Raw genomic sequence first — 25,100 nt, forward strand, 5'->3', positions numbered from 1 at the left:
AGAAACACATATAAAACACATGTGAGTATTTTTTAACTGTTTTGTGCTTTTTTTACATAGTTTTTAAAGGACCTGGAAAATACAGTATTAAAACTATATTGCAATGAATCCTAGCTATATTTATAAATTTAATCCCTAACTGCAAAAAGCCAAAATTCATAATTCTAAATATGTTTTTTCAAAACATGTTTTATTTCAAAATGCAACAGCCTTTATTTTTTAATGATTACATTTTAGATAAGTATTTGAAGTCAGTTTCCTGCTTTGCAACATCAATTTTTAAAAAGCTGTGGGTCTTAACTGAAGGAATATAAATTAATGCTAGTCCCCACTGGTGGATATGAATATATAACTTGTTATTTAAAGAAAATAACATGTAATAAACTTCCTATAAGAAGTTAGATCCAAAATAACAGCACAGATTCCATTCTCATTGCATACCTTTATTTTTGCATCAATGCTATACTTTTCTTTTCTCCAATGTGCTTCCTGCTTCCTCAGTTTCTCCAGGTCATTTAGCAGGTCAGCGCAGTGGGTACTTAATTTCTCATTTTTCTCCTTAAGATTTTTTATAACCAGTCTGTTTTGCTCTTCCTTATTCTGTACACACTCCTTAGTGTCCTGTAGAACAGTACCACAGGGGCCGATAAACAAAACAGAATGAAACAAACCAAAAAACAGGTGAGAACTAATCAGCAAATATAAACTGTACAATTTTACCCCCACAGCAGCTTCTATATTTGAAGCTGCTGCCAAGGTCACCTGTATACTTTTATTGGCCTCTTTTCATGCAGGTGGATGGGTCATATTTTTTCACTGGATGACAGCTTTGATGAGTACACATTTGCAAAGAGCCCATTAATTGATCAAGCTGCCTTTGATGCTGTCCCCAGCTATTTTTGAGACCCACACAGACATATCCTCCCAGACCTGGGTTTTATCAATTAATAATGCCAGTCCCATCAGAATCTAATTACAAGAAGCCACATATTCACACTCCTACTTTCTTAGCTCCATTTCCATCATTAACTATTTATCTTAAAGTTATAAAGCTTAGAGTCTTAGCTTTAAAGCATCTTTCTCAGAGTTTCTGCATGTAAGAAAACTGTATGGTACAGCAGGGCCTAAGGCAATTTCTCCTCCAAGCTTGTCACTTTCTGTGCCACAAAGGCTGACAAAGCTTTAAGTAGGACTTCAAAGAAAGTACTGTAAAACTATGTACAAGTCAACACACCTTAACTTCTTGACTTTTATCTTTAAATTTCTTCTGCAAGTCACTGAATTCTTTCCTTAAGAAAGCATTTTCTTCATCTATTGCAACCTTCCGTTTTACAAGGTCATTTATTTCCTGTTTTAGTCCTGATTCTCTCTATGGAAAAAAGCAAAATTACTGATGAGCTGGTATTTCTAAGAAAAAATAATTTTATGTAAAAAGTTTTAGATTTTGACTGATAATATTAGAATTAACTACCTTTCATAATAACATCCATTATCATAATACTCATTTCCTATGACATGCCCAGAGATTTTCAAGTAAAATGTACAAATCTGGTACTGACTTACTAGTTTAAGATGAAGAACCCATTAAAAACTGGATACCAAATATTAAGCCACATACAGAAAGCAAACTTTTTGGATTTCTGTGTGTAATAGGAAAAAAATGAAATTTTACAAAACATTCTAATTAAAGAAAATGCTTATGTAACTAAAATAAGAATTATCCTCTATTTTACTATCATTTGGAAGAAAATATTTTTTAGAGAAACGAATACAGTTTTGTGAAAGCATAAGCAATTTTAAAGAATGAAAAATGGAAAGTCTGCCTTGATACAAAAAGTATCTTGCTATGTAGAAAGAATATTCAGAATATTAAAATTGCCATAATTTTTAACTGAATATTCTTCTCACCTACCAGAGTAAATGCTATCTAATTGGAGGATGTATCCATGACTCAATTCTTAGTTTCCCTCTTCTCAAATCTTTACAGCTTTTCCCTCAGAAAATTTACCCACTCTCTTGGCTTCTGATCTCATCTCTGTCTGAAAGACTACCCAATCCATAATCCAGCCCTGACTCTTTCCCAATCACCAATCCCACATTTCCAGTTTTCTCTAAAATACCTCCATCTGAATTATCTGCTGCCACCTCAAACCAACATGCTAAAACAGACATCCATGTCCTGATATTAACTCTTTACTAAACTTACTCAACTTTTGTCAACCCACTCATTTTTTCAACCAATATTTGAAACTAGTAGCTCTTAAATTTTTTTGCAGTGTTTAATTTAGAATTTCTATTTTATTTAAACATTATTAAATTCATACTTGATATATGCTTTGTTATATTTTACCTTTATTATATATAGTAAAACTACATTATTTTTTAAAATTTTTATTGGAGTATAGTTGATTTATAATGTTGTATAAGTTTCTGCTGCACAGTAAAGTGAATCAGTTATACACATACATATATCCACTCTTTTTTGTACTCTTTCTCCATATATGCCATTGTAGAGTATTAAGTACAGCTCCCTGTGCTATACAGTAGATTCTTATCAGTTATCTATTTTATATATAGTAGTGTATGTATGAAACTTTTATTTCATCTCTGTGTATACTGGGTCATGAAGTAAAATGTATTTTTTTCAGTGTGGGGATCACATTAATAAAACATTGCTTTTGATTATTTATATTAAGAGGTGGCATTACTAGTTCATAGGTTATATGCACTTCAAGAGTTCTCATAGTTCCACATGTGCACCAACATGACGCTCAAGCTTGGTAAGTTTTTACAAATGAGATATAAATGGTACCTCATATTAGTTTTAATTTTTATTTCCTATTTTAATTATTAGGGCATATCAAAATGTGTTTGACATCAATCAAACAGCATAAAAACAGATGCATAACATGGCCCATCCACAATTCACAGCCTATTTTTCCTTTCTCATCTAAGTCTCAGCCTCCTTCAATATTCAATTTCTACCTCCTTAATGAAGCCTTCCCCAGCTATCACAGAAATTTCTGCTATTTCTAAATTTCTGTATTGCCTACATTATTCATTTGACACATAACAAATTACCTAGTCTTACTGATTATCTATGTACACATACTATCTCCCAAAGTAGATTATAGTAAATGTTTATGAATGAGACTGACACTGAATGATAAATTCAATCATATGAACACTAAGACTGAAATACCTACAGGCCTATCCTTTCAAAGGAGAACTGACAAAAATTGAGCATCCTCACCTATTCTGGAGACTATCAGGAAGGTGCGACACTAGATCAAATGATTTAAGGTTCAGAAGGGTTTGCCCAATAATGTGAACTAAACTTAACTTGACAATATAAATGACACCAATAGCAAGCCCTTTCATGAAAATTACTTAATATATTAAAATGTTGGCATTTGAGTGAATTTAGTAATCCACAGGACAAATATAGACTTAATTTCTAAATAAAAACACAAAATACAGTGGGAACTTAGTTAACCAAAACTATCAAATTTTGATAATTAGTTTAAAAATTGGTATTATATATTATAATCATTAAAGTAATAAGTTAGACAAAGATGTACTCCCAACGGAAGAGGACTGATAAACTCTCAAAGATCTGTTAAATCTTGTATAACTCCAAACATTTTCCTGATAAAATATACCCTCAATGATCTAGTTTCTATAATGAAAGCACAGGTATATATAGTTACAGTTCATTTATTTTGTTTTCTTTTTTACTGAGGTATAGTTGATTTATAATAAATTATATAAGTTTCAGGTGTATAACATGATTCACAATTTTTAAAAGTTATACTCCATTTATAGTTATTATTCAAAATGGCTATATTCCCTGTGCTGTACAATATATCCTTTTAGCTTATTTACATTATACATAGTGGTTTGTACCTCTTAATCCCCTACACCTATCTTGTCCCTTCCCCTTTTCCTCTCCCCACTGGTAACCACTAGTTTGTTCTACGTGAGTCTGTTTCTTTTTTGTTATATTCATTAGTTTGTTTTATTGTTCAGATTCCACATATAAGTGATATCAAATATTATTTGTCTTTCTCTGACTTACTTCACTAAGCATAATACCCTCTAAGTCCTAAATTTAGCTTCATGAAACCTTTTCAAACAAACTTTTCTGGATACAGTAGAGTACATTCTTAATGGTCTGCCTTGAGTTAATATTAAAATAGCAAATAGAACTCAGAGGAACCATAAAGCATAAAGAGTGACAAGAGGAAGTATGTCTGAAACAAATAATTTATTATGGATAAGCCATGGAATGAATAATTCAAATCATGGTCAAAAGAAGTCTACAGAGTAAGAAGAAAATGATCGTGAATATGAAGCATTTTCGAAAAAAAGTGGGGTGTGGCAGCAGTGGCACAGAAGACCTAAAACTGTAGGAGGCAATACTTGAGCATAGTTAATATATTATTTATATGACCTACTTTCAAATGCACATAAAAATTTTAATAAAAAAACAGAAAAGTAATGAAACCACAACAACTAAAACAATGGTAAATGGAGAAAGGGGAAGGGGTGAGAAATTAAATGTAAATGAGAACCAAAACTTATCTATGAGCTTCCTAGAAGGTAAGGAAAAAGAGAAATATAATGTTTAAAAAAATCATCTAATTGAATACAATACACTCGGTTATTAGCAGAGTCATGTTATCTAATATAATACTTAATGGAGAAATTTATTACAAGATTTACTTTATAACTAACAGCAACAAAGGTAAAGCGTAGTCTTACCAAAAGAAGATATATGGCAATTTTTACACTATTATCAATAAAATATGTTATATTATTAGATTGTTCTATGAAAGATTTCCTGCAACTAGTTAAAAAAAATGTGTGTGTGACTTTCTTCTAGTTTGACTAGACACATAGTTAAGATTTAAATAAACTAAAGGAATCATCATTCTTAACTGTTCCTCTATTCCACAGACTACAAGTTTAGAAAAGTAATGGCTATTGAACATTACTCAGTGGAAAAACAAAAACATAATGGAGGGACTTCTGGCTTCCAATCCAGGATGTAGGAACTTGGAAGTTGTCTCTCCTTTTCACACAACATGAAAAAAGCTGAGCAAACTGAAAATCAACACCTCTTCCTAGAGTCATCAGAGAACTGAGGTCATAGGGCAAATTGCTGTTCCCAAAACTAGAGAGACAGGCAGATACAGAGAATGACAATTTAGCAGAGCAAAAACCCAGAAGAAAGGAAGCTCCATGGAAACCAGTAACAGGGTAGGAAAATCAAATTTGCAATTAACAAATTACTGGAGGATCAGTGTGGACATATTTGAGAGTTAAAATGTCTGGGAGGGCCCGGTCTAGAGGAGTTCCCATAATTTCGTGAATTCTACACAGAGGAGCACAATCAGATTGTCACTGTGAAGATCAGAGAAAAGTCCCTTCCTGCTTTCTGTGGGAGGAGAGGGAACACAGACATTTAAAAATATGCCCTAGCGGGGAGGAGTCAAGATGGCAGAATAGGAGGATGCAGAATTCGTTGCTCCTCGCAAGTACATCAAGAATACATCTACAAATAGAACAATTCTCATAGAGCACCTGCTGAACATTAGCAGAAGACTTTGGAACCTAAAAGGACAAGAAAAATCCCCTCACAACTGGATAAGATGAAAGAAAGAAAAAAAAAGAAAAGAGGAATCAAAAATGGGACTAGCACCCCTGGCGGGAAGCTGAAGGTGAGGAGAGGTCCCTGCAACTCAGAAATTCTAACTCCCTCATGGTGGGGAAATCAGCTGGGAAAGAAAAGGACCTTCGGGGGAATCAAAGGAGAACACAGCCATTGGTCAGTAGAAGGCAGGACAAAGTAAGAACTGCACACATGGTCTACACCACAGCTCTGTGCATTCCAGCCTGAGTCATGAGTCACCTATTGCAAACAAGGTCTGGGTGCTGGAAAATGGGGTTTGGAGTGAGGACCCAGGGAGGGGACAGCTGTTGGCTACAAAAAGACAGCCTGAAGGGACAGGAGTAAGGAGCTCTACAACCAGGAGAGTTTGTGGGAAAAGTTCCAGACACCATAGAAGCAAGGCGTCACTCTTGAGTGGTATGCAAAGGGTGGGGCCACCATTACAACACCTTTGCAGCCGGCTTCTGCCTCCCCGGGCACAGCAGAGGGGACAGGAATGAGGGAAGCACAGCCAGGAATGCCCCTAGAGGAAGCGTGGTCTGCCTGGAAGGTGAAGTGCCATTGCTGAGTGGTGCATGGGGGCGGGGCAAGGCAGCCACCACCCTCACACGCCAGCTCCTGCATCCACGGGTACTGGGAGGGGGACTCCCACCAGAGCCAGTGCGCCACAGTCTGTTGCAACCGCCTGCTGGTCCCGGCTGCCGCAGGTAACTCGCACACACCCCAATTGTGGCCGCCCCCCCAACTGTAACCGCCGTACCCCTCCCTGGCCTGAATAAGTGTGACCCAATCAGCTGCTGCTTCCACTCCCTCTTGCCTGGGCAAGGAAGGAAGGTGGCGCACATGCAGAGAAGGGATCAAAACCGAAGCTGAGCCCCAGGGACAGTGCAACTAAGGAACAGGAACGGAAATCTTTCCATGCAGTTGCAGAAGCTGCAGATTAAATCCCCAAGATCGGGTTGGTAAATCTTGCATCTGTGAGATACCTGAATAGATGAATGTTCCAACAATTGAGTTCAGTATAGCCTTCACAGCAGTGGACTTTGAGGGCAAGTACACCGGAGAGTCAGGCCAGGTCAGACTATGAGCTGACCCCACAGTGCCCACAGCAGGTGTAGAGACCTATGCAGAGGTATTGGAAGGCCTCCCTGGGAGGCGGGGATTGGCTATGGCTCACTGTGGGAGCAAGGACACTGAGAGAGGATGCCCCAAGCAAATATATTTATTACTGTTATGCTTTTATTGTTTGTTTCATTCTGTTCAGTTGTTGGTATTGTTGCTTTAATTATTTTTTATCTTTTATTCTTATTTTTTTAATATATATATTTTTAATTTTTCTATTTTTATTTTACTTTTTGGTTGTTTTGGGGTTTTTCTCTGGTTTTGGTTCTTTGATTTTTGTTTTATTTTATTTTTATTGCTTTCATGTATATATTTTATGTTTTCTTCACTTTTTTGCTTGCTTCCTTTCTGTTTTATTTTTCAGTTTTTGTTATTACTTTAGTCCATATTGATTTCTCTCATTTTTGAATTCTTTTGTTTGTTTGTTCTCTTATTTTTTTTCTGTGTGTGTGTTGTGTTGTTGTTGCTGCTGTTCGTTTGCTTTTGTTTTTGCTATTTGTCTTAGGCTTTATTCCTCTGTTAGTTTTCTTTACTTTTTGGGTTTTTTTCTTTCCTTTTTTTTCTTCTTTCTCTGGTCACACTGTGCAGCTTCCAAGGTCTTGGTTCCCCGGCCAGGGGTCAGGCCTGGGCCTCCGTGGTGTGAGCACAGAGTCCAGCATGCTGGACCACCAGAGAATTCCCAGGACCAGGGAATATTAATTGGAGTACGCTTTGCTGGAGGTATCCATATCAACACCAAGACCTGGCTCCACCCAACTGCCTGCAGGCTCCAGTGCTGGACACCTCACACCAAACAACCAGCAAGACATGAACACAGCCCCACCCGTCCACAGACAGGTTGCTTAAAGTCATACTAAGCTCACAGACTCCCCAAAACACATGACCTGATGCAGGCCTGCCATTAGAGGCAAAACACTCAGATCCACCCACCAGAGCGTTAAGCACCAGTCCCTCCCACCAGGACACCTACACAAGCCCCTGGACCAACATCACTCACCAGAGGGCAGACCACAGAAGCAAGAGGAACCACAACCCTGCAGCCCACAGAAAGGAGACCATAAACAAAGCAGGTTAGACAAAATGAGATGACAGAGAAATATGCTGCAGATGAAGGAGCAAGGTAAAATCCCACAAAACCAAACAGATGAAGAGGAAATAGGTAATCTACCCAAGAAATAATTCAGAGTAATGATAGTAAAGATGATCCAAGATCTCAGAAACAAAATGGAGGCATGTATCAAGAAGATAAAAGAAATATTTAACAAGGACCTAGAAGAACCAAAGAACAAACAATCAGTAATGAACAGCACAATAACTGAAATGAAAAATACCCTAGAAGGAATCAATAGCAGAAAAACTGAGGCAGAAGAACAGATAAGTGACCTGTAAGACAGAATGGTAGAAATAACTGATGCAGAGCAGAATAAAGAAAAAAGAATGAAAAGAAATGAGGACAGTCTCAGAGACCTCTGGGACACGAAATGCACCAATATTCGAATTATAGGGGTCCCAGAAGAAGAAGAAGAGAAAGGGAAAGGGCCTAAGAAAATATCTGAACAGTTTATACTCAAGAACTTCCCTAACATGGGAAAGGAAATAGCCACCCAAGTCCAGGAAGCACAAAGAGTCCCATACAGGATAAATCCAAGGAAAAACATGCCAAGACACATGTTATCAAGCTAAAAAAAATTAAATACGAAGAAAAAATATTAAAAGCAGCAAGGGAAAAGCAACAAATAAACTACAAGGGAATCCCCATAAGGTTATCAGCTCATTTTTCAGCAGAAACACTGCAGTCAAAAAGGAGTGGCAGGACATATTTAAAGTGATGAAAGGGGAAAACCTACAACCAAGACTACTCTACCCAGCATGGATCTGATCCAGATTTAATGGAGAAATCAAAAGCTTTACAGACAAGCAAAAGCTAAGAGAATTCAGCACCACCAAACCAGCTCTACAACAAATGCTAAAGGAACTCTCTAGGCAGGAAACACAAGAGAAGAAAAAGACCTACAAAAACAAAACAATTAAGAAAATGGTAATAGGAATATACATATCGATAATTACCTTGAATGTACATACATATCGATAATTACCTTGAATGTAAATGGATTAAATGCTCCAACCAAAAGACAAAGACTGGCTGAATGGACACAATAACAAGACCCGTGTATATGCTGTCTACAAGAGACCCACTTCAGACCTAGGGACACATACAGACTGAAAGTAAGGGGATGGAAAAAGATATTCCATGCAAATGGGAATCATAAGAAAGCTGGAGTAGCAATACTCATACCACACAAGATAGACTTTATTATCTTTTTTCATTTTATTTTTTGGCTGTGCTGGGTATTACTTGCAGCAGGCAAGATCTTCGTTGCAGCATGCAGTATATTTAATTGCAGTACACGCGCTCTTCATTGCAGCATGCAGGCTTCTTTCTAGTTGTGGCACGCAGACTTCTCTCTAGCTGTGGTACATGGGCTCCAGGGCACGTGGGCTCTGTACTTGTGGCACGCAGGCTCTGCAGTTGAGGCGTCCAAGCTCAATATTTAAAGCACGCGGGCTTAGTTACCCCACGGCATGTGGGATCTTAGTTCCCCAACCAGGGATTAAACCTGCATCCCCTGCATTGGAAGGTGGATTTTCTACCACTGGACCACCAGGGAAGCCCGAAGAGAGACTTTAAAATAAAGACTATTACAAGAGAAAAGGAAGGACACTACATAGTGATCAAGGGATCAATCCAAGAAAAAGATATAAGAATTGTAAATATTTATGCACCCAACTTAGGAGTACCTCGATACATAAGGTAAATGCTAACAGCCATAAAAGGGGAATTTGACAGTAACACAATAATAGTGGGGGACGTTAACACTCCACTTACACCAATGGACAGATCAGCGAGACAGAAAATTAATAAGGAAACAACACAAGACTTAAATGACACATCAGACCAGATAGACTTAACTGACATTTATAGTACATCCCATCCGAAAGCAGCAGAATACACTTTCTTCTCAAGTGCACACAAAACATTCTCCAGGAGAGATCACATCCTGGCTAATAAATCAAGTCTCAGGAAATTTAAGAAAACTGAAATCGTATCAAGCATCTTTTCCAACCATAACACTATGAGATCAGAAATCAATTACAGGGAAAAAAATGTAAAAACCATAAACACATGGAGGCTAAACAATATGCAACTGAATAACCAAGAGATCACTGAATAAATTAAAGAGAAAATCAGAAAATAATAAGAAACAAATGACAACAAAAACATGACAACCCAAGACTTATGGGATGGAGCAAAAGCAGTTCTAGGATGGAAGTTTATAGCAATACAATCTTACCTCAAGAAACAAGAAAAATCTCAAATAAACAACCTAACCTTACATCTAGAGCAACTAGAGAAAGAAGAACAAACAAAACCCAAAGTTAGTAGAATGAAAGAAATCATAAATACCATAGCAGAAATAAATGAAATAGAAAGGAAGGAAACAATAGCAAAAATCAATAAAACTAAAAGCTGGTTCTCTGAAAAGTAAACAAAATTGATAAACCTTTAGCCAGATTCCACAAGAAAAAAGGGAGAGGACTCAAATCAATAAAATTAGAAATGAAAAAGGAGAAGTTACAGCTGACACCGCAGAAATACAAAGGATCATAAGAGACTACTACAAGCAACTATATGCCAATAGAATGGACAACATGGAAAAAATGGACAAATTCTTAGGAAAGGACAACCTCCCAGGACTGAGCCAGGAAGAAATAGAAAACATAAACAGATAAATCACAAGTAATGAAATTGAAACTGTGATTAAAAATCTTCCAACCAACAGAACTCCAGAACCAGAAGCCTTCACAGGCAAATTCCATCAAACATTTAGGGAAGAGCTAACACCTATTCTTCCCAAACTCTTGCAAAAATTGCAGAGGGTAGAACACTCCCAAACTCATTCTACAAGGCCACCATCACCCTGATACCAAAACCAGACAAAGATATCACAAAAAGATAACTATAGGCCAATATCACTGATGAACAAAGACACAAAAATCCTCAATGAAATACTAGCAAAATGAATCCAACAACACATAAAAAGGATCAAACACCATGATCAAGTGGGGTTTATCCCAGGGATGCAAGGATTCTTCAATAAACACAAATCAATGTGATATACCATATTAACAAACTGAAGAACAAAAACCATATGACCATCTCAACAGATGCTGAAAAGGCTTCTGACAAAATTCAACACACATTTATGATAAAAAAAACTCTCCAGAAAGTGGGCATAGAGGGACTCTACCTCAACATAATAAAGGTCATATACGACAAACCCACACCCAACATTATTCTCAATGGTGAAAAACCGAAAACATTTCCTCTAAGATCAGGAACAAGACAAGGGTGCCCACTCTCACCACTATTTATTCAACATAGTTTTGGAAGTCTCAGCCATGGAAATGAGAGAAGAAAAAGAAATAAAAGAAATTCAAAGTGGAAAAGAAGAAGTAAAACTGTCACCATTTACAGATGATATGATACTATATATAGAAAATCATAAAGATGCCACCAGAAAACTACTAGAGCTAATCAATGCATTTGGTAAAGTAGCAGGATACAAAATTAATGCACAAAAATCTCTGGCATTCCTATACACTAATGATGAAAAATCTGAAAGAGAAATTAAGGAAACACTCCCATTTACCATTGCAACAAAAAGAATAAAATATCTAGGAATAAACCTACCTAGGGAGACAAAAGACCTGTATGCAGAAAACTATAAGACACTGATGAAAGAAATTAAAGATGATACAAACAGATGGAGAGATATACCATGTTCTTGGATTGGAAGAATCAACATTGTGAAAATGACTATACTACCCAAAGCAATCTACAGATTCAATGCAATCCCTATCAACTACCACTGGCATTTTTCACAGAACTAGAACAAAAAATTCTACAATTTTTTTTTTAACATCTTTATTGGGGTATAATTGCTTTACAATGGTGTGTTAGTTTCTGCTTTATAACAAAGTGAATCAGTCATACATAAACATATGTTCCCATATGTCTTCCCTGTTGCGTCTCCCTCCCTCCCACCCTCCCCATCCCACCCCTCCAGGCTAAAAATTCTACAATTTTTATGGAAACACAAAGACCCCGAAGAGCCAAATCAATCTTGAGAAAGAAAAATGGAGGTGGAGGAATCAGGTTCCCTGACTTCAGACTATACACAAAGCTACAGTAATCAAGACAACATGGTACTGGCACAAAAACAGAAATATAGATCAATGGAACAGGATAGAAAGCCCAGAGATTAAATCCACGCACCTATGGTCAACTAGTCTATGACAAAGGACGCAAGGATACACAATGGAGAAAAGACAGTCTCTTCAATAAGTGGTGCTAAGAAAACTGGACAGCTACATGTAAAAGAATGAAATTAGAACACTTCCGAACACCCTACAAAAGAAAAAAAAATTCAAAATGGATTAAAGACCTAAATGTAAGACTGGACACTATAAAACTCTCAGAGGAAAACAAAGGCAGAACACTCTGTGACATAAATCATAGCAAGATCTTTTTTGACCCACCTCCTAGAGTAATGGAAATATAAACAAAAATAAACAAATGGGACCTAATGAAACTTAAAAGCTTTTGCACAGCAAAGGAAACCATAAACAAGACGAAAAGACAACCCTCAGAATGGGAGAAAATATTTGCAAAGGAAGCAACTGACAAAGGATTAATCTCCAAACTATACATGCAGCTCATGGAGCTCAATATCAAAAAAAGAAAAAACCCAATAAAAAAAATGGATGGAAGACCCAAATAGACATTTCTCCAAAGAAGACATACATATGGCCAACAGACACATGAAAAGATGCTCAACATCACTAATTATTAGAGAAATGCAAATCAAAACTACAATGAGGTATCACCTCACACCAGTCAGAATGGCCATCATCAAAAAATCTATAAACAGTAAATGCTGGAGAGGGTGTGGAGAAAAGGGAACCTTCATGCACTCTTAGTAGGAATGTAAACTGATACAGCCACTATGGAGAACAGTATGGAGGTTCCTCAAAAAAGTAAAACTAGAACTACCATACGACCCAGCAATCCCACTACTGGGCATATACCCTGAGAAAATCATAATTCAAAAAGACACATGCACCCCAATGTTCATTACAGCACTGTTTACAAAAGCCAGGACATGGAAGCAACCTAAATGTCTATCAACAGAGGAGTGGATAAAGAAGATGTGGTATACATATATACCATGGAATATTACTCAGCCATAAAAAGGAACAAAACTGGGTCATTTGCAGAGACATGGTTGGACCTAGAGAGCGTCATATAGAGTGAAGAAAGTCATTAAGAGAAAAACAAACATCGTACATTAAGACATACATGTGGAATCTAGAAAAATGTCACAGATTATCTTATTTGCAAAGCTGAAAGAGAGACAGAGACGTAGAGAACAAATGTATGGATACCAAGGAAGAAAGGGTGGGGGTGGGAGGAACTGGGAGATTCAGATTGACATATATACACAATTGATACTATGTGTAGAATTGATAACTAATGAGAACATACTGTATCACACAGGGAACTCTACTTTATGCACTGCGGTAACCTAAATGGGAAGGAAATCCAAAAAAGAGGGGATATATATATATAAGTACAGCTGATTTATTTTGCTGTACAGTACAAACTAACACAACATTGTAAAGCAACTATGCTCCAATAAAAACTAATTTAAAAATAAAATAAAATAAAATTTCCCCTAAGTATATATTTCTTAACAAGGCCTCTCCTCAAGAGAAATTATTTTACCAAAGCCTGCTGGGATTTTACCAGAAACTAACCAACCCCCAGGGTGTAAAAACCCAACTCCAAAACCCTCTAGCCTTCCAATCTTTCCTAAGGGAGAAAAAACTGAGAAGCACTTGTGAAGGTCAGAGCCTAGGGGCACAAGCTCACTAAAAGACTGAGACCTAAACATAAGACTATGGAATACTTCCCCTCCCCAGACACCTCACAATAGGTTTCATCAATAGGGCTTCGGTATAATAAAAAGGTAATACAACTGAAAGACCTTTGTGTTTCAGATGATATCTAAGAAGTCTCTCAAGAAAACAAAATAGATAAACAGCCAGACTCATCAAGAAAAAAAGGGAGAAGATTCAAATCAATAGAATTAGAAATGAAAAAGAAGAAGTAAAAACTGACACTGCAGAAATACAAAAGATCATGAGAGATTACTACAAGCAACTACATGCCAATAAAATGGACAACCTGGAAGAAATGGACAAATTCTTAGAAAAACACAACCTGCCAAGAATGAATCAGGAAGAAATAGAAAATATGAACAGACCAATCACAAGCACTGAAATTAAAACTGTGATTAAAAATCTTCCAACAAACAAAGGCCCAGGACCAGATGGCTTCACAGGCGAATTCTATCAAACATTTAGAGAAGAGCTAACACCTATCCTTCTCAAACTCTTCCAAAAAATAGCAGAGGGAGGAACCCTCCCAAATTCATTATACGAGGCCACCATCACCTTGATACCAAAACCAGACAAGGATGTCACAAAGAAAGAAAACTACAGGCCAATATCACTGATGAACATAGACGCAAAAATCCTCAACAAAATACTAGCAAACAGAATCCAACAGCACAGTAAAAGGATCATACACCATGATCAAGAGGGGTTTCTTCCAGGAATGCAAGGATTCTTCAATATACGCAAATCAATCAATGTAATAAACCATATTAACCAATTGAAGGAGAAAAACCATATGATCATCTCAATAGATGCAGAGAAAGCTTTCGACAAAATTCAACACCCATTTATGATAAAAACCCTGCAGAAAGTAGACATAGAGGGAACTTTCCTCAACATAATAAAGGCCATATATGAAAAACCCAGAGCCAATATCGTCCTCAATGGTGAAAAACTGAAACCATTTCCACTAAGATCAGGAACAAGACAAGGTTGCCCACTCTCACCACTCTTATTCAACGTAGTTTTGGAAGTTCTAGCCACAGCAATCAGAGAAGAAAAAGAAATAAAAGGAATCCAAATCGGAAAAGAAGAAGTAAAGCTGTCACTGTTTGCAGATTACATGATACTATACATAGAGAATCCTAAAGATGCTACCAGAAAACTACTAGAGCTAATCAATGCATTTGGTAAAGTAGCAGGATCCAAAATTAATGCACAGAAATCTCTGGCATTCCTACACACTAATGATGAAAAATCTGAAAGTGAAATCAAGAAAACACTCCCATTTACCACTGCAACAAAAAGAATAAAATATCTAGGAATAAACCTACCTAAGGAGAAAAAAGACCTGTATGTAGAAAATTATAAGACACTGATGAAAGAAATTAAAGATGATACAAATAGATGGAGAGATATACCATGTTCTTGGATTGGAAGAATCAACATTGTGAAAATGATTCTACTACCCAAAGCAATCTACAGATTCAATGCAATCCCTATCAAACTATCACTGACATTTTTCACAGAACTAGAACAAAAACTTTCACAATTTGTATGGAAACACAAAAGACTCCGAATAGCCAAAGCAATATTGAGAACGAAAAATGGAGCTGGAGGAATCAGGCTCCCTGACTTCAGACTATACTACAAAGCTACAGTAATCAAGACAGTATGGTACTTGCACAAAAACAGAAAGACAGATCAATGGAACAGGATAGAAAGCCCAGAGATAAACCCACACACATATGGTCACCTTATCTTTGATAAAGGAGGCAGGAATGTACAGTGGAGAAAGGACAGCTTCTTCAATAAGTGGTGCTGGAAAAACTGGACAGGTACATGTAAAAGTATGAAATTAGACCACTCCCTAACACCATACACAAAAGTAAGCTCAAAATGGATTAAAGACCTAAATGTAAGGCCAGAAACTATCAAACTCTTAGAGGAAAACACAGGCAGAAAGAACACTCTACGACATAAATCACAGCAAGATCCTTTTTGACCCACCTCCTAGAGAAATGGAAATAAAAACAAAAATAAACAAATGGGACCTAATGAAACTTCAAAGCTTTTGCACAGCAAAGGAAACCATAAACAAGACTAAAAGACAACCCTCAGAATGGGAGAAAATATTTGCAAATGAAGCAACTGACAAAGGATTAATTTCCAAAATTTACAAGCAGCTCATGAAGCTCAATAACAAAAAAACAAACAACCCAATCCAAAAATGGGCAGAAGACATAAATAGACATTTCTCCAAAGAAGACATACAGACTGCCAACAAACACATGAAAGAATGCTCAACATCATTAATCATTAGAGAAATGCAAATCAAAACTACAATGAGATATCATCTCACACCAGTCAGAATGGCCATCATCAAAAAATCTAGAAACAATACATGCTGGAGAGGGTGTGGAGAAAAGGGAACACTCTTGCACTGCTGGTGGGAATGTGATTGGTACAGACACTATGGAGAACAGTATGGAGGTTCCTTAAAAAACTAAAAATTGAACTACCATATGACCCAGCAATCCCACTACCGGGCATATACCCTGAGAAAACCATAATTCAAAAAGAGTCACGCACCAAAATGTTCACTGCAGCTCTATTTACAATAGGCCAGAGACGGAAACAACCTAAGTGCCCATCATCAGATGAATGGATAAAGAAGATGTGGCACATATATACAATGGAATATTACTAAGCCATAAAAAGAAACAAAATTGAGCTATTTGTAATGAGGTGGATAGACCTAGATTCTGTCATACAGAGTGAAGTAAGTCAGAAAGAGAAAGACAAATACCATATTCTAACACATATATATGGAATTTAAGAAAAAAAATGTCATGAAGAACCTAGGGGTAAGACAGGAATGAAGACACAGACCTACTAGAGAACAGACTTGAGGATACAGGGAGGGGGAAGGGTGAGCTGTGACAAAGCGAGAGAGAGGCATGGACATATATACACTACCAAACGTAAGGTAGACAGCTAGTGGGAAGCAGCCGCATAGCACAGGGAGATCAACTCAGTGCTTTGTGACTGCCCGGAGGGGTGGGATAGGGAGGGTGGGAGGGAGGGAGACGCAAGAGGGAAGAGATATGGGAACATATGTATATGTATAACTGATTCACTTTGTTATAAAGCAGAAACTAACACACCATTTTAAAGCAATTATACCCCAATAAAGATGTTAAAAAAAGAAACCCAAATAAAAAGGACACCAAAGCAAACGTTAGCCTTTGCTAAACAAACAGTAAACACAGCCTAACCCCTAGCAGATAAACATAAAACCTCACACTAAAGACCTTTCTCTCAGTACATTTTACCCATTTGGTTAATTTTATGTGTCAACTTGGTTAAACCACTCTACCCATGATAACAAGTTGTTTTTTGTTTTTTGGGTTTTTTTGCGATACGCGGGCCTCTCACTGTCGTGGCCTCTCCCGTTGCGGAGCATAGGCTCCGGACGCGCAGGCTCAGTGGCCATGGCTCACGGGTCTAGCCGCTCCACAGCATGTGGGATCTTCCCGGACCAGGGCACGAACCTGTGTCCCCTGCATCGGCAGGCGGACTCTCAACCACTGCGCCACCAGGGAAGCCCAAATAACCAGTTTTTAATCAAACACCAATCTAGATGTTGCTGTGAAAGTGTTTTGTAGATGTGATTAACATTTAAATCAGTAGACTTTGAGTAAAACAGATAACGCCTCCATAAGGTGAATGGGTCTCATACAACCAATTTAAGACCTTAAAAAAAAGAACTAATCCTCTGAGGGGGAAGGAATTTTGCCTCCAGAATGCTTTTGGGTTCAGCTGCAATATCAACTCTTCCCTGGGTCTCCAGTTTGTTATGCAGAATTTAGATTTGCCAGCCCACAACTATCAATACATGAAACAATGCCTTAAAATCAACTTCTCAGTCTCTCTCTGTCTCTCTCTCATATCTTTATTTATCTATCTATCTCTACACACACACACACACACACACACACACACACACACAATTAGTTCTGTTTCTCTGGAGAATCCTATTACAGACTTTGTTCCTGTTTAGGACTTCAGTCTTAAAATTGCAAGGACTTGGATTCTGCCAACGACCTGAATAAGCTTAGAAGGAGATTCTTCCCAAATTAAGCCTCCAGATGAAAACATAAGCCAATTGAAAACTCAATTACAATCGAGATAATGAGCAGAGGACCCACCTAAACTATGCCCAGACTCCTGACCCACAGCAATTTAATAAATGTGTACATTCTTTTAAGGCTTTAATTTGTTATACAGCAGGAGAAAAACTAATGTACCACAAGATATCTTCCTGAAGAATTTATAAGAGAAAATAATAGAGAAAATGGTTATGAAACATAAACACTGGAAATCTTGACAATATAAAAAAATACAACCAACAATGCTAAGAACAGGAAATTAAGTCCTCCAATTACTCTCTTTAAGTTCACTTCAAAATGGAGGAGAAAGGATGAATAAGTAAAAATTTGCTAATTTTCTCATTTTCTTTTTACAGTATGCAGTTGAGAGATACTATTCATATTTTTTAGAATTTGTTAGCATCAAGATGTATAGTGTTCAAACACAAGTATCACATGATATCACTTATATGTGGAATCCAAAAGAATGACACAAATGAACTTATTTGCAACACAGAAACAGACTCACAGACATAGAAAGCAAACATTGTTACCAAAGGGAAAGGGAGGGCTGGATAAATTAGGAGTTTGGGATTAACAGCTACACACCACTATATATAAAGAAGATAAACAACAAAGACCTGCTGTATAGCACAGGGAACTATATTCAATATCTTGTAATAACCGATACTGGAAAATAATCTGAAAAAGAATATATATACATATATGTATACACACATATATATAACTGAATCACTTTGCTATATACCTTAAGCTAACATAAGATTGTAAATCAACTATACTTCAATTTTAAAAAGTATAGTGTTAAATATTATATATAAAATAATAAATTTAATCACAAGAAGAATTGATACAGACCCCAAACCTTCCAAATTATCAACGTAAGAGTGCATGCACATATACACACACACACAAATGAAGAGAAGACAGATATGTGGCAAATTTTAAAAAGACAAAGAAAATACTAAAGCAGAAAGCATAAGGTCAATCAGAGAACAAAGATCAAATAAGTATATCAGATCTTACGCAGATGGAATAAACTTATCTTTAAAAAGGTAAAGACGTAAATATTGAGTCAAGACACAAAGTTCAACCAAATAGTATATACAAGAGATTCATCTAAATATGCAATGTTAAAGGATGAACAAATATATAACAAATTTAACTGAAAGAATGCTGGAGGAAAGATAATAGTTTAAGAAGAAAATTAAGATATAATCTGAATGACTAAAGATGAAAAAATTAGAATAAATGTATTAAATCTTGTTATCTTCTTGATCTCATGGTCTCCACCTTCAACTAGAATTCTGTTAACTAAATTAAGTCTCCTTGTATTGTGTATTTTAATTTCCTTCTCCACTACTTTCAAATATTTTGCCTAACATTTTTTAAATGCAAAAATTTCTTTCTCTGCACTGTTAAATTTCCTCATTTGTTTCCACTACTTTCTAAGAATTCAGTGATCTCTTAAAATGTCATATACCATTCCACTTGTGTTGCTTTCTAAAATCACTAAAAACTTCATGATTGTTGAATTTAATATTTTTTCACAAACCTCATGAATTTTGTAACATTTTACATTAACCACCTTTTGTTTCTTGAAACTGTCCTCTCTCAATTCATGACATATGATATTATACTTCTCTCTTTCTACTTCTCTGAACAGACTTTTCATCTCTTTAACCGAAACTTGTTCTTCCTCTCACCCATTAATAATATCAGCAAATATCTAGTTCTTAGAATTCCGTTTAAAGTCTTCCCTCTAACTATAACATTAGATATCTATATATCAAGGAGAAAACTCCTTCCCAAGGATTGGATCCATGCTTTCAATGGTTTGCTTAAAAATCTCTAAATGGAATTCCCACCAATAACTAAAACACAAATTGTCTAAAAGAAGCTCAGAAGTCATCCTCACAGTAAGTTGTTGTACCTCTTTATAATAACCCTCTTTCTGACAACAACGCCACTGCTCCCCTGGATTCTCCAGGCTGAAAACCTAAGAGTCACTTTCAAATTACTGTCAGTTCCTTATGGTTCTAATTTATATATCTTTAATTCTTGCAAAACTAATAGTTCAGGTTCATGTTATTACTCTTATACTATGAAATAATCTTCTTACAGATCATTCTACTTTCTGCTTTTCTTTTTCTAATTGTATACTGGATTATCAGTTTTATTTTCAGAGATTACAGATTAATTAACTTAAGTGGATGAAAAGCTTAGATAGATTCCTTTGGCCTGTAAGTCCAACTACTTCATTCTAGCAATAAAGGCCTTTCCTTAATACAGGTCCAATATAATATTCATCTTAGCCTACACTGCTACATATTATCTATGAAACAAACTATAAATTTCAGTATCACCCAAACATACTCTATACTCCCACCTTCAAGAATTTTGCCTGATGTTCACCATGGGCAAATCCTCCTATAATCTCTACCTATTAAAACCATTTGAATACCTTAAGACCTCTCCACAGAATTTAATCTCTCCTTCCTTTGAATCTTTATAGCACTCTGCTTGTGATTCTCTCATGGCACTTAAAATACATTGGTTTTATTCAATTTAAGTCACACATTTAAAAATATTCAAAGAGCATCTATTATAAATCAGGCAATATGGTAAATATTAGATGTTGGCTATACAAGGGTCCCCACCCTCACAGAACCTTAATCTAATGTAGCAGAATATGGTTACTTGCACCTCACTTTTATCCCCACCCTACTGCTCATAGAGACTTAGAAATCATTAAAGGCAAGAAATTTAACTCTGAATTTTCCACAGTACCATCACAAGATAATGTCTACATTTAATACAGCAATTTGTTGAATTAAACAGAAAATATACCCTGTAGAAAGTGACAACCATTATTGTACAAAAGTATACATGGTTTAGGCTAAGAAATTAAAGGCCCTAGAAAACAAATTAGGTGCCTAAAAAACAAATAATTTCTCTCATGGGCATTTAATATTTTATGAGCTAAATGATTCTACTCAAAAAGTAAATAGTGAAATAATATCTACCCAAGGAAAAGGAAGTAGAAAAAGAATTTAGCAAAGACAAAAGAAAAATATACTGTCATTTAAGAAAGTCAACATTTTTTATAATGTTATGCTATTACTATCTAGACCTGGTAAACTAAGCATTCCCTAAAGCATTGCAAACTTAATGCCAAAGGATATCAAAAAGAGTGCCAAAATCCATTCCCCTCCACAGAACAGACCTGTGACTGAGGAAGACATTGCTCAGCCTGGATCTACATTTTCCCAAATCCCCTGAATCTTGCGGTGGCCATGACTGGTTTTTCTCAATGAAATGCTGGTACAAATGATGTTTGCCACTTCCAAGTCTTAACATTGTATTTATTAGGCAGCTTAGACTAGCCTAATTAATATACGAGGCATATGGCAATAATTATCTATATTAAAATTCATTTGGATATTGTTTGATATTCGAGTGGCAAATACAACTGTTTTTCCCAAAACAAACTAAAAAGTTATTTTTAAAATTTTATCACTATAGCACCAATTATGACATTTTCATAAGGAAAATACAATGCTGGAAAAGGTATAAATTTCAAATTTATATGTCATATAGGAATCTATATTCAATTTTAGAACAAGTTTATATGGATGTAGAGAATGAACAAATTATTTAATCTTCTACCTACATTAACTTCCATTTTTAGTCCTTTAATAAAACAACTTAATAACAATAACCAACCTTTGATGAAAGTTCTCATGATTGTTTAATTGGCTAGGAAGGAAAATAGAGTAAGAAGTCGGAAGAGCATAGGTGCCAGAAAGAACCTTCATTTATCTAGAAAATACAGATAATTTAGCCTATAAAGAGCTACTGGGTATAAAATAAATTTAAATAGTATATCATGATATAGGCCATTCTTAAATTTCTTTCACCTTTATTTGTAAGATGTTAATACCTTGAAGATTATTCCTGGAAGCAATGACCACATGAATTTTTGTAGTGATAATATACTGAGTACATAATTACATATAATTTAAAATATATAGTTATATATAATTGTATAATTACAATTATAGAATTGCATAATTTGAAAATGCAAGTTTTCAAAAGATCAAATAGAATCATCCCAGTTGTTAAATCTTTTCTACAAATTAAACCGTTTTAAAATTTCTAAGTTTCAGAAGTGAATGATAATTGCTAAAAAAAAAAAGCAGATTTCAACAAAAAGTGATTGATAGTTACTACTATAAAATTACAATATCATCTTAAGAGTTTTATTGTATATATAACATAGTCTATTAATTCAGAAAACAAAGAATAACTGACTAAAGTACTATAGTAACCTGACTATAGTAATAGCTTGACATAAAGACCCTGATATTCTTTATGAACATTATTGCAAAAAAATTTTTTAATATTTGTAAAGACCTACTACCTGGAACAAATATTATAAATTTAGTATTTTCTGTTGTAACACCAACCTGTTCCAATTCTTCTATTTTAGCATCCTTGACTTGCAGAATTTCTAAAACTTTTCTGTCTTTTGCTTCAGATTTCTGTTTTTCTCTAGAAACAAAAAATATATATATTAAAATTTTATTAGTCATAATTTGTAGCCAATTCTTTAAATTTTCACATCCTGATAATGAGTGTCACATTAAAATATAGAAAATTAAATTATCAGAAGTTGACAGCCCTTTCAGAATTCATCAGAAACCACATGGCAAGTGACAACAACTTACAACTGCTGACAACTAAGACAACTTCATACTAAAAAAAAGTTTAGTTTCTATATTTAGATGTATTACAAAACATATTAAAACACATTTGATCTTGATTATAACAGCCACTATATCATAAATTTAAAATAATTACTGAATATGTCAATATGCTCTTGTTAATGTAAACGCTTTATATATGCAATTATGTTAAGAATAAAATAGTTATCATTTTTAAAGTAAAAGCCTCAAAAGAGAGAAAACTAAAGACTTACTAATAACCAACATTAAATAAATGGGGGGGGGACTTCCCTGGCGGTCCAGTGGTTAAGACTCTGCACTTCCAATGCAGTGCACACAGGTTTAATCCCTGGTTGGGTAACTAACATCCCACATGCCGTGGGGTGTGGCCAATAAATAAATAAATAAATGGGGGAGAACTGTATTGGGTGTTCAGTTATATATATTTTTAAACTTTAAAAATAGGTAAAATAAATGAAATCTGTACCTAAATCACTCATGAATCACAAAGTATACAGGTAGGAAGAAAGAAAGAACCCTTATTTAAGAAAGAGTGAGATGAAGCAAAGGAGTTTAGAAGGCACAGGGGATATTAGAATTAAGAGACACCAATCATAAAAGCATACCACTGCTGGTGACCAAGATGGCAGAGTAGGAAGACCGTGAACTCACCTCCCTCCCTGGACAACATGAAAATTACAACTACTTATGAAGCAACTATTTATGAGAGTAAACTGAAGACTAGCAGAAAAGATACTCCACAAATAAAGACATGAAGAAACCACAATAAGATGGTTAGGAAGGGTGGAGACACAATATAGTCAGGATCCTCACTCCAGGATTGGTGGACCCCAACTGGGAGGATAATCACAATTTTAGAGGTCTTCTCCAAAGAGCAAGGGATCTGAGTGCCATGTCAAGCTCTCCAGCCCAGATATCCTACACCAAGATGATGATACCACAGAACATCTGGCTTTGAAAACCAGTGGGGCTCATGTTCAGGAGAGCTGGAAGCTACAGGAAACAGAGATTCCACCTTTAAAAAGCATGCACAAAATCTCACATAATCCAAGTTCCAGTGCAGAGGCAGCGGTATGAAAAGAGTCTGGATCAGATCCACTTGCTGGTCTTGGAGAGCCTCCTGGAGAGGCAAGAGGCAACTGAGACCCCCTGGGGGACAGAGATGCTGGTGGCAGCCATTCTGGGGGACTTGTTCTACTGCAATAACACCAGCACTGGCAAGTACCATTTTGGAATCCTCCCTCTACCCTACTAGCACCAGGGGACTTGGCACCCACCTGTGGGTTAGCACCAGCTGTAAATCACCCTAGGCTGCACAGACAGCTATGCAAGGACCCAGCCCCAGGCTCCCTTGGGCATACGGCCAATGACACAGAAAACCTACCTTTTTCTCCAGCAGGCCTACAGCCACTGCATGAGGCACAGCCTCACAGCCAGTTGGGCCAGGGGCCAGCTCTGCCTAACAACATATCCACAGTAGTTGGCCCCACCACAACAGAAGGGTACATGCTGCCAACATAAGGAGAACCCCTAGAGCACAAAGCTCTGGTGATGAGAGGGGAGTGTGCTACTGGACCCCATGGAGTGTCTCCTACATAAGGCTACTTCTCCAAATTGGGAAATGTAACTGACTGACCTAACATACAGAAATAAACATAGAGAATAGGGCAAAATGAGGAAACAGAAATATGTTCCAAACAAATAAGTAACACAAAACCTCAGGAAAAAAAAAAGAACTAAACAAAGTGGAGATAAACAATCTCCCTGAAAAAGTGTTCAGTAATGATCAAAAACAGGTTCAATGAACTAGGGAGAAAACTGGATGAACACAGTGGAAATTCCAACAGGAGTTTAAAAATATAAAGAAAAACCAAACAAGAGCTGAAAAATACAATAACTGAAATAAAAGATACAGTAGAAGAAATCAACAGTAGATCAGATGATACAGAGGAAAGGATCAGCACCTGGAAGACAGAGTAGTAGAACTCTCCCAAGCAGAAAAGAAAAAAAGAATTTTTTAAAAGGAAAATAGTTTAAGAGACCTTTAGAACAACATCAAGCATACTGACATTTGCATATAGGGGTGGCAGAGGAGAAGAGAGAGACAAAGTAGCAGGGAACTTATTTGAAGAAATAATACCAGAAAAATTCCTTAACCTGGGGAATGAAACAGACATCCAAGGCCAGGAATCATAGAGACTCCCCAAAAAGATGAACCCAAAGAGGTCCACACCAAGACACATCATAATTAAAATGGCAAAAATTAAAATAAAAGACTCTTACAAGGAGCAAGAGAAAAGCAACCTATTAAGTACACGGGAACTAACATAGGCTATCAGCTGACTTTTCAGCAGAAACTCTGCA

General features: G+C 36.2%; 1 protein-coding gene across 3 annotated transcripts in view; it reads right to left on the reverse strand.

The window, feature by feature from the left end:
• Nucleotides 1–25,100, reverse strand: part of CNTLN (centlein) — a 330,490-nt gene that overhangs the window by 224,291 nt on the left and 81,099 nt on the right. For all 3 annotated transcript variants that reach the window (XM_079927964.1, XM_079927963.1, XM_079927962.1), the window contains exons 3-5: nt 22,458–22,542; nt 1,235–1,369; nt 442–621 (exon numbers count right to left, since the gene is read on the reverse strand). In XM_079927964.1, the coding sequence (XP_079784090.1) occupies nt 442–621; nt 1,235–1,369; nt 22,458–22,542 (400 nt within the window). The remainder of the gene's footprint in view (nt 1–441; nt 622–1,234; nt 1,370–22,457; nt 22,543–25,100) is intronic.

Source organism: Stenella coeruleoalba (assembly GCF_951394435.1).
Source record: "Stenella coeruleoalba genome assembly, chromosome: 7".
NCBI classification, from domain to species: Eukaryota; Metazoa; Chordata; class Mammalia; order Artiodactyla; family Delphinidae; genus Stenella; species Stenella coeruleoalba.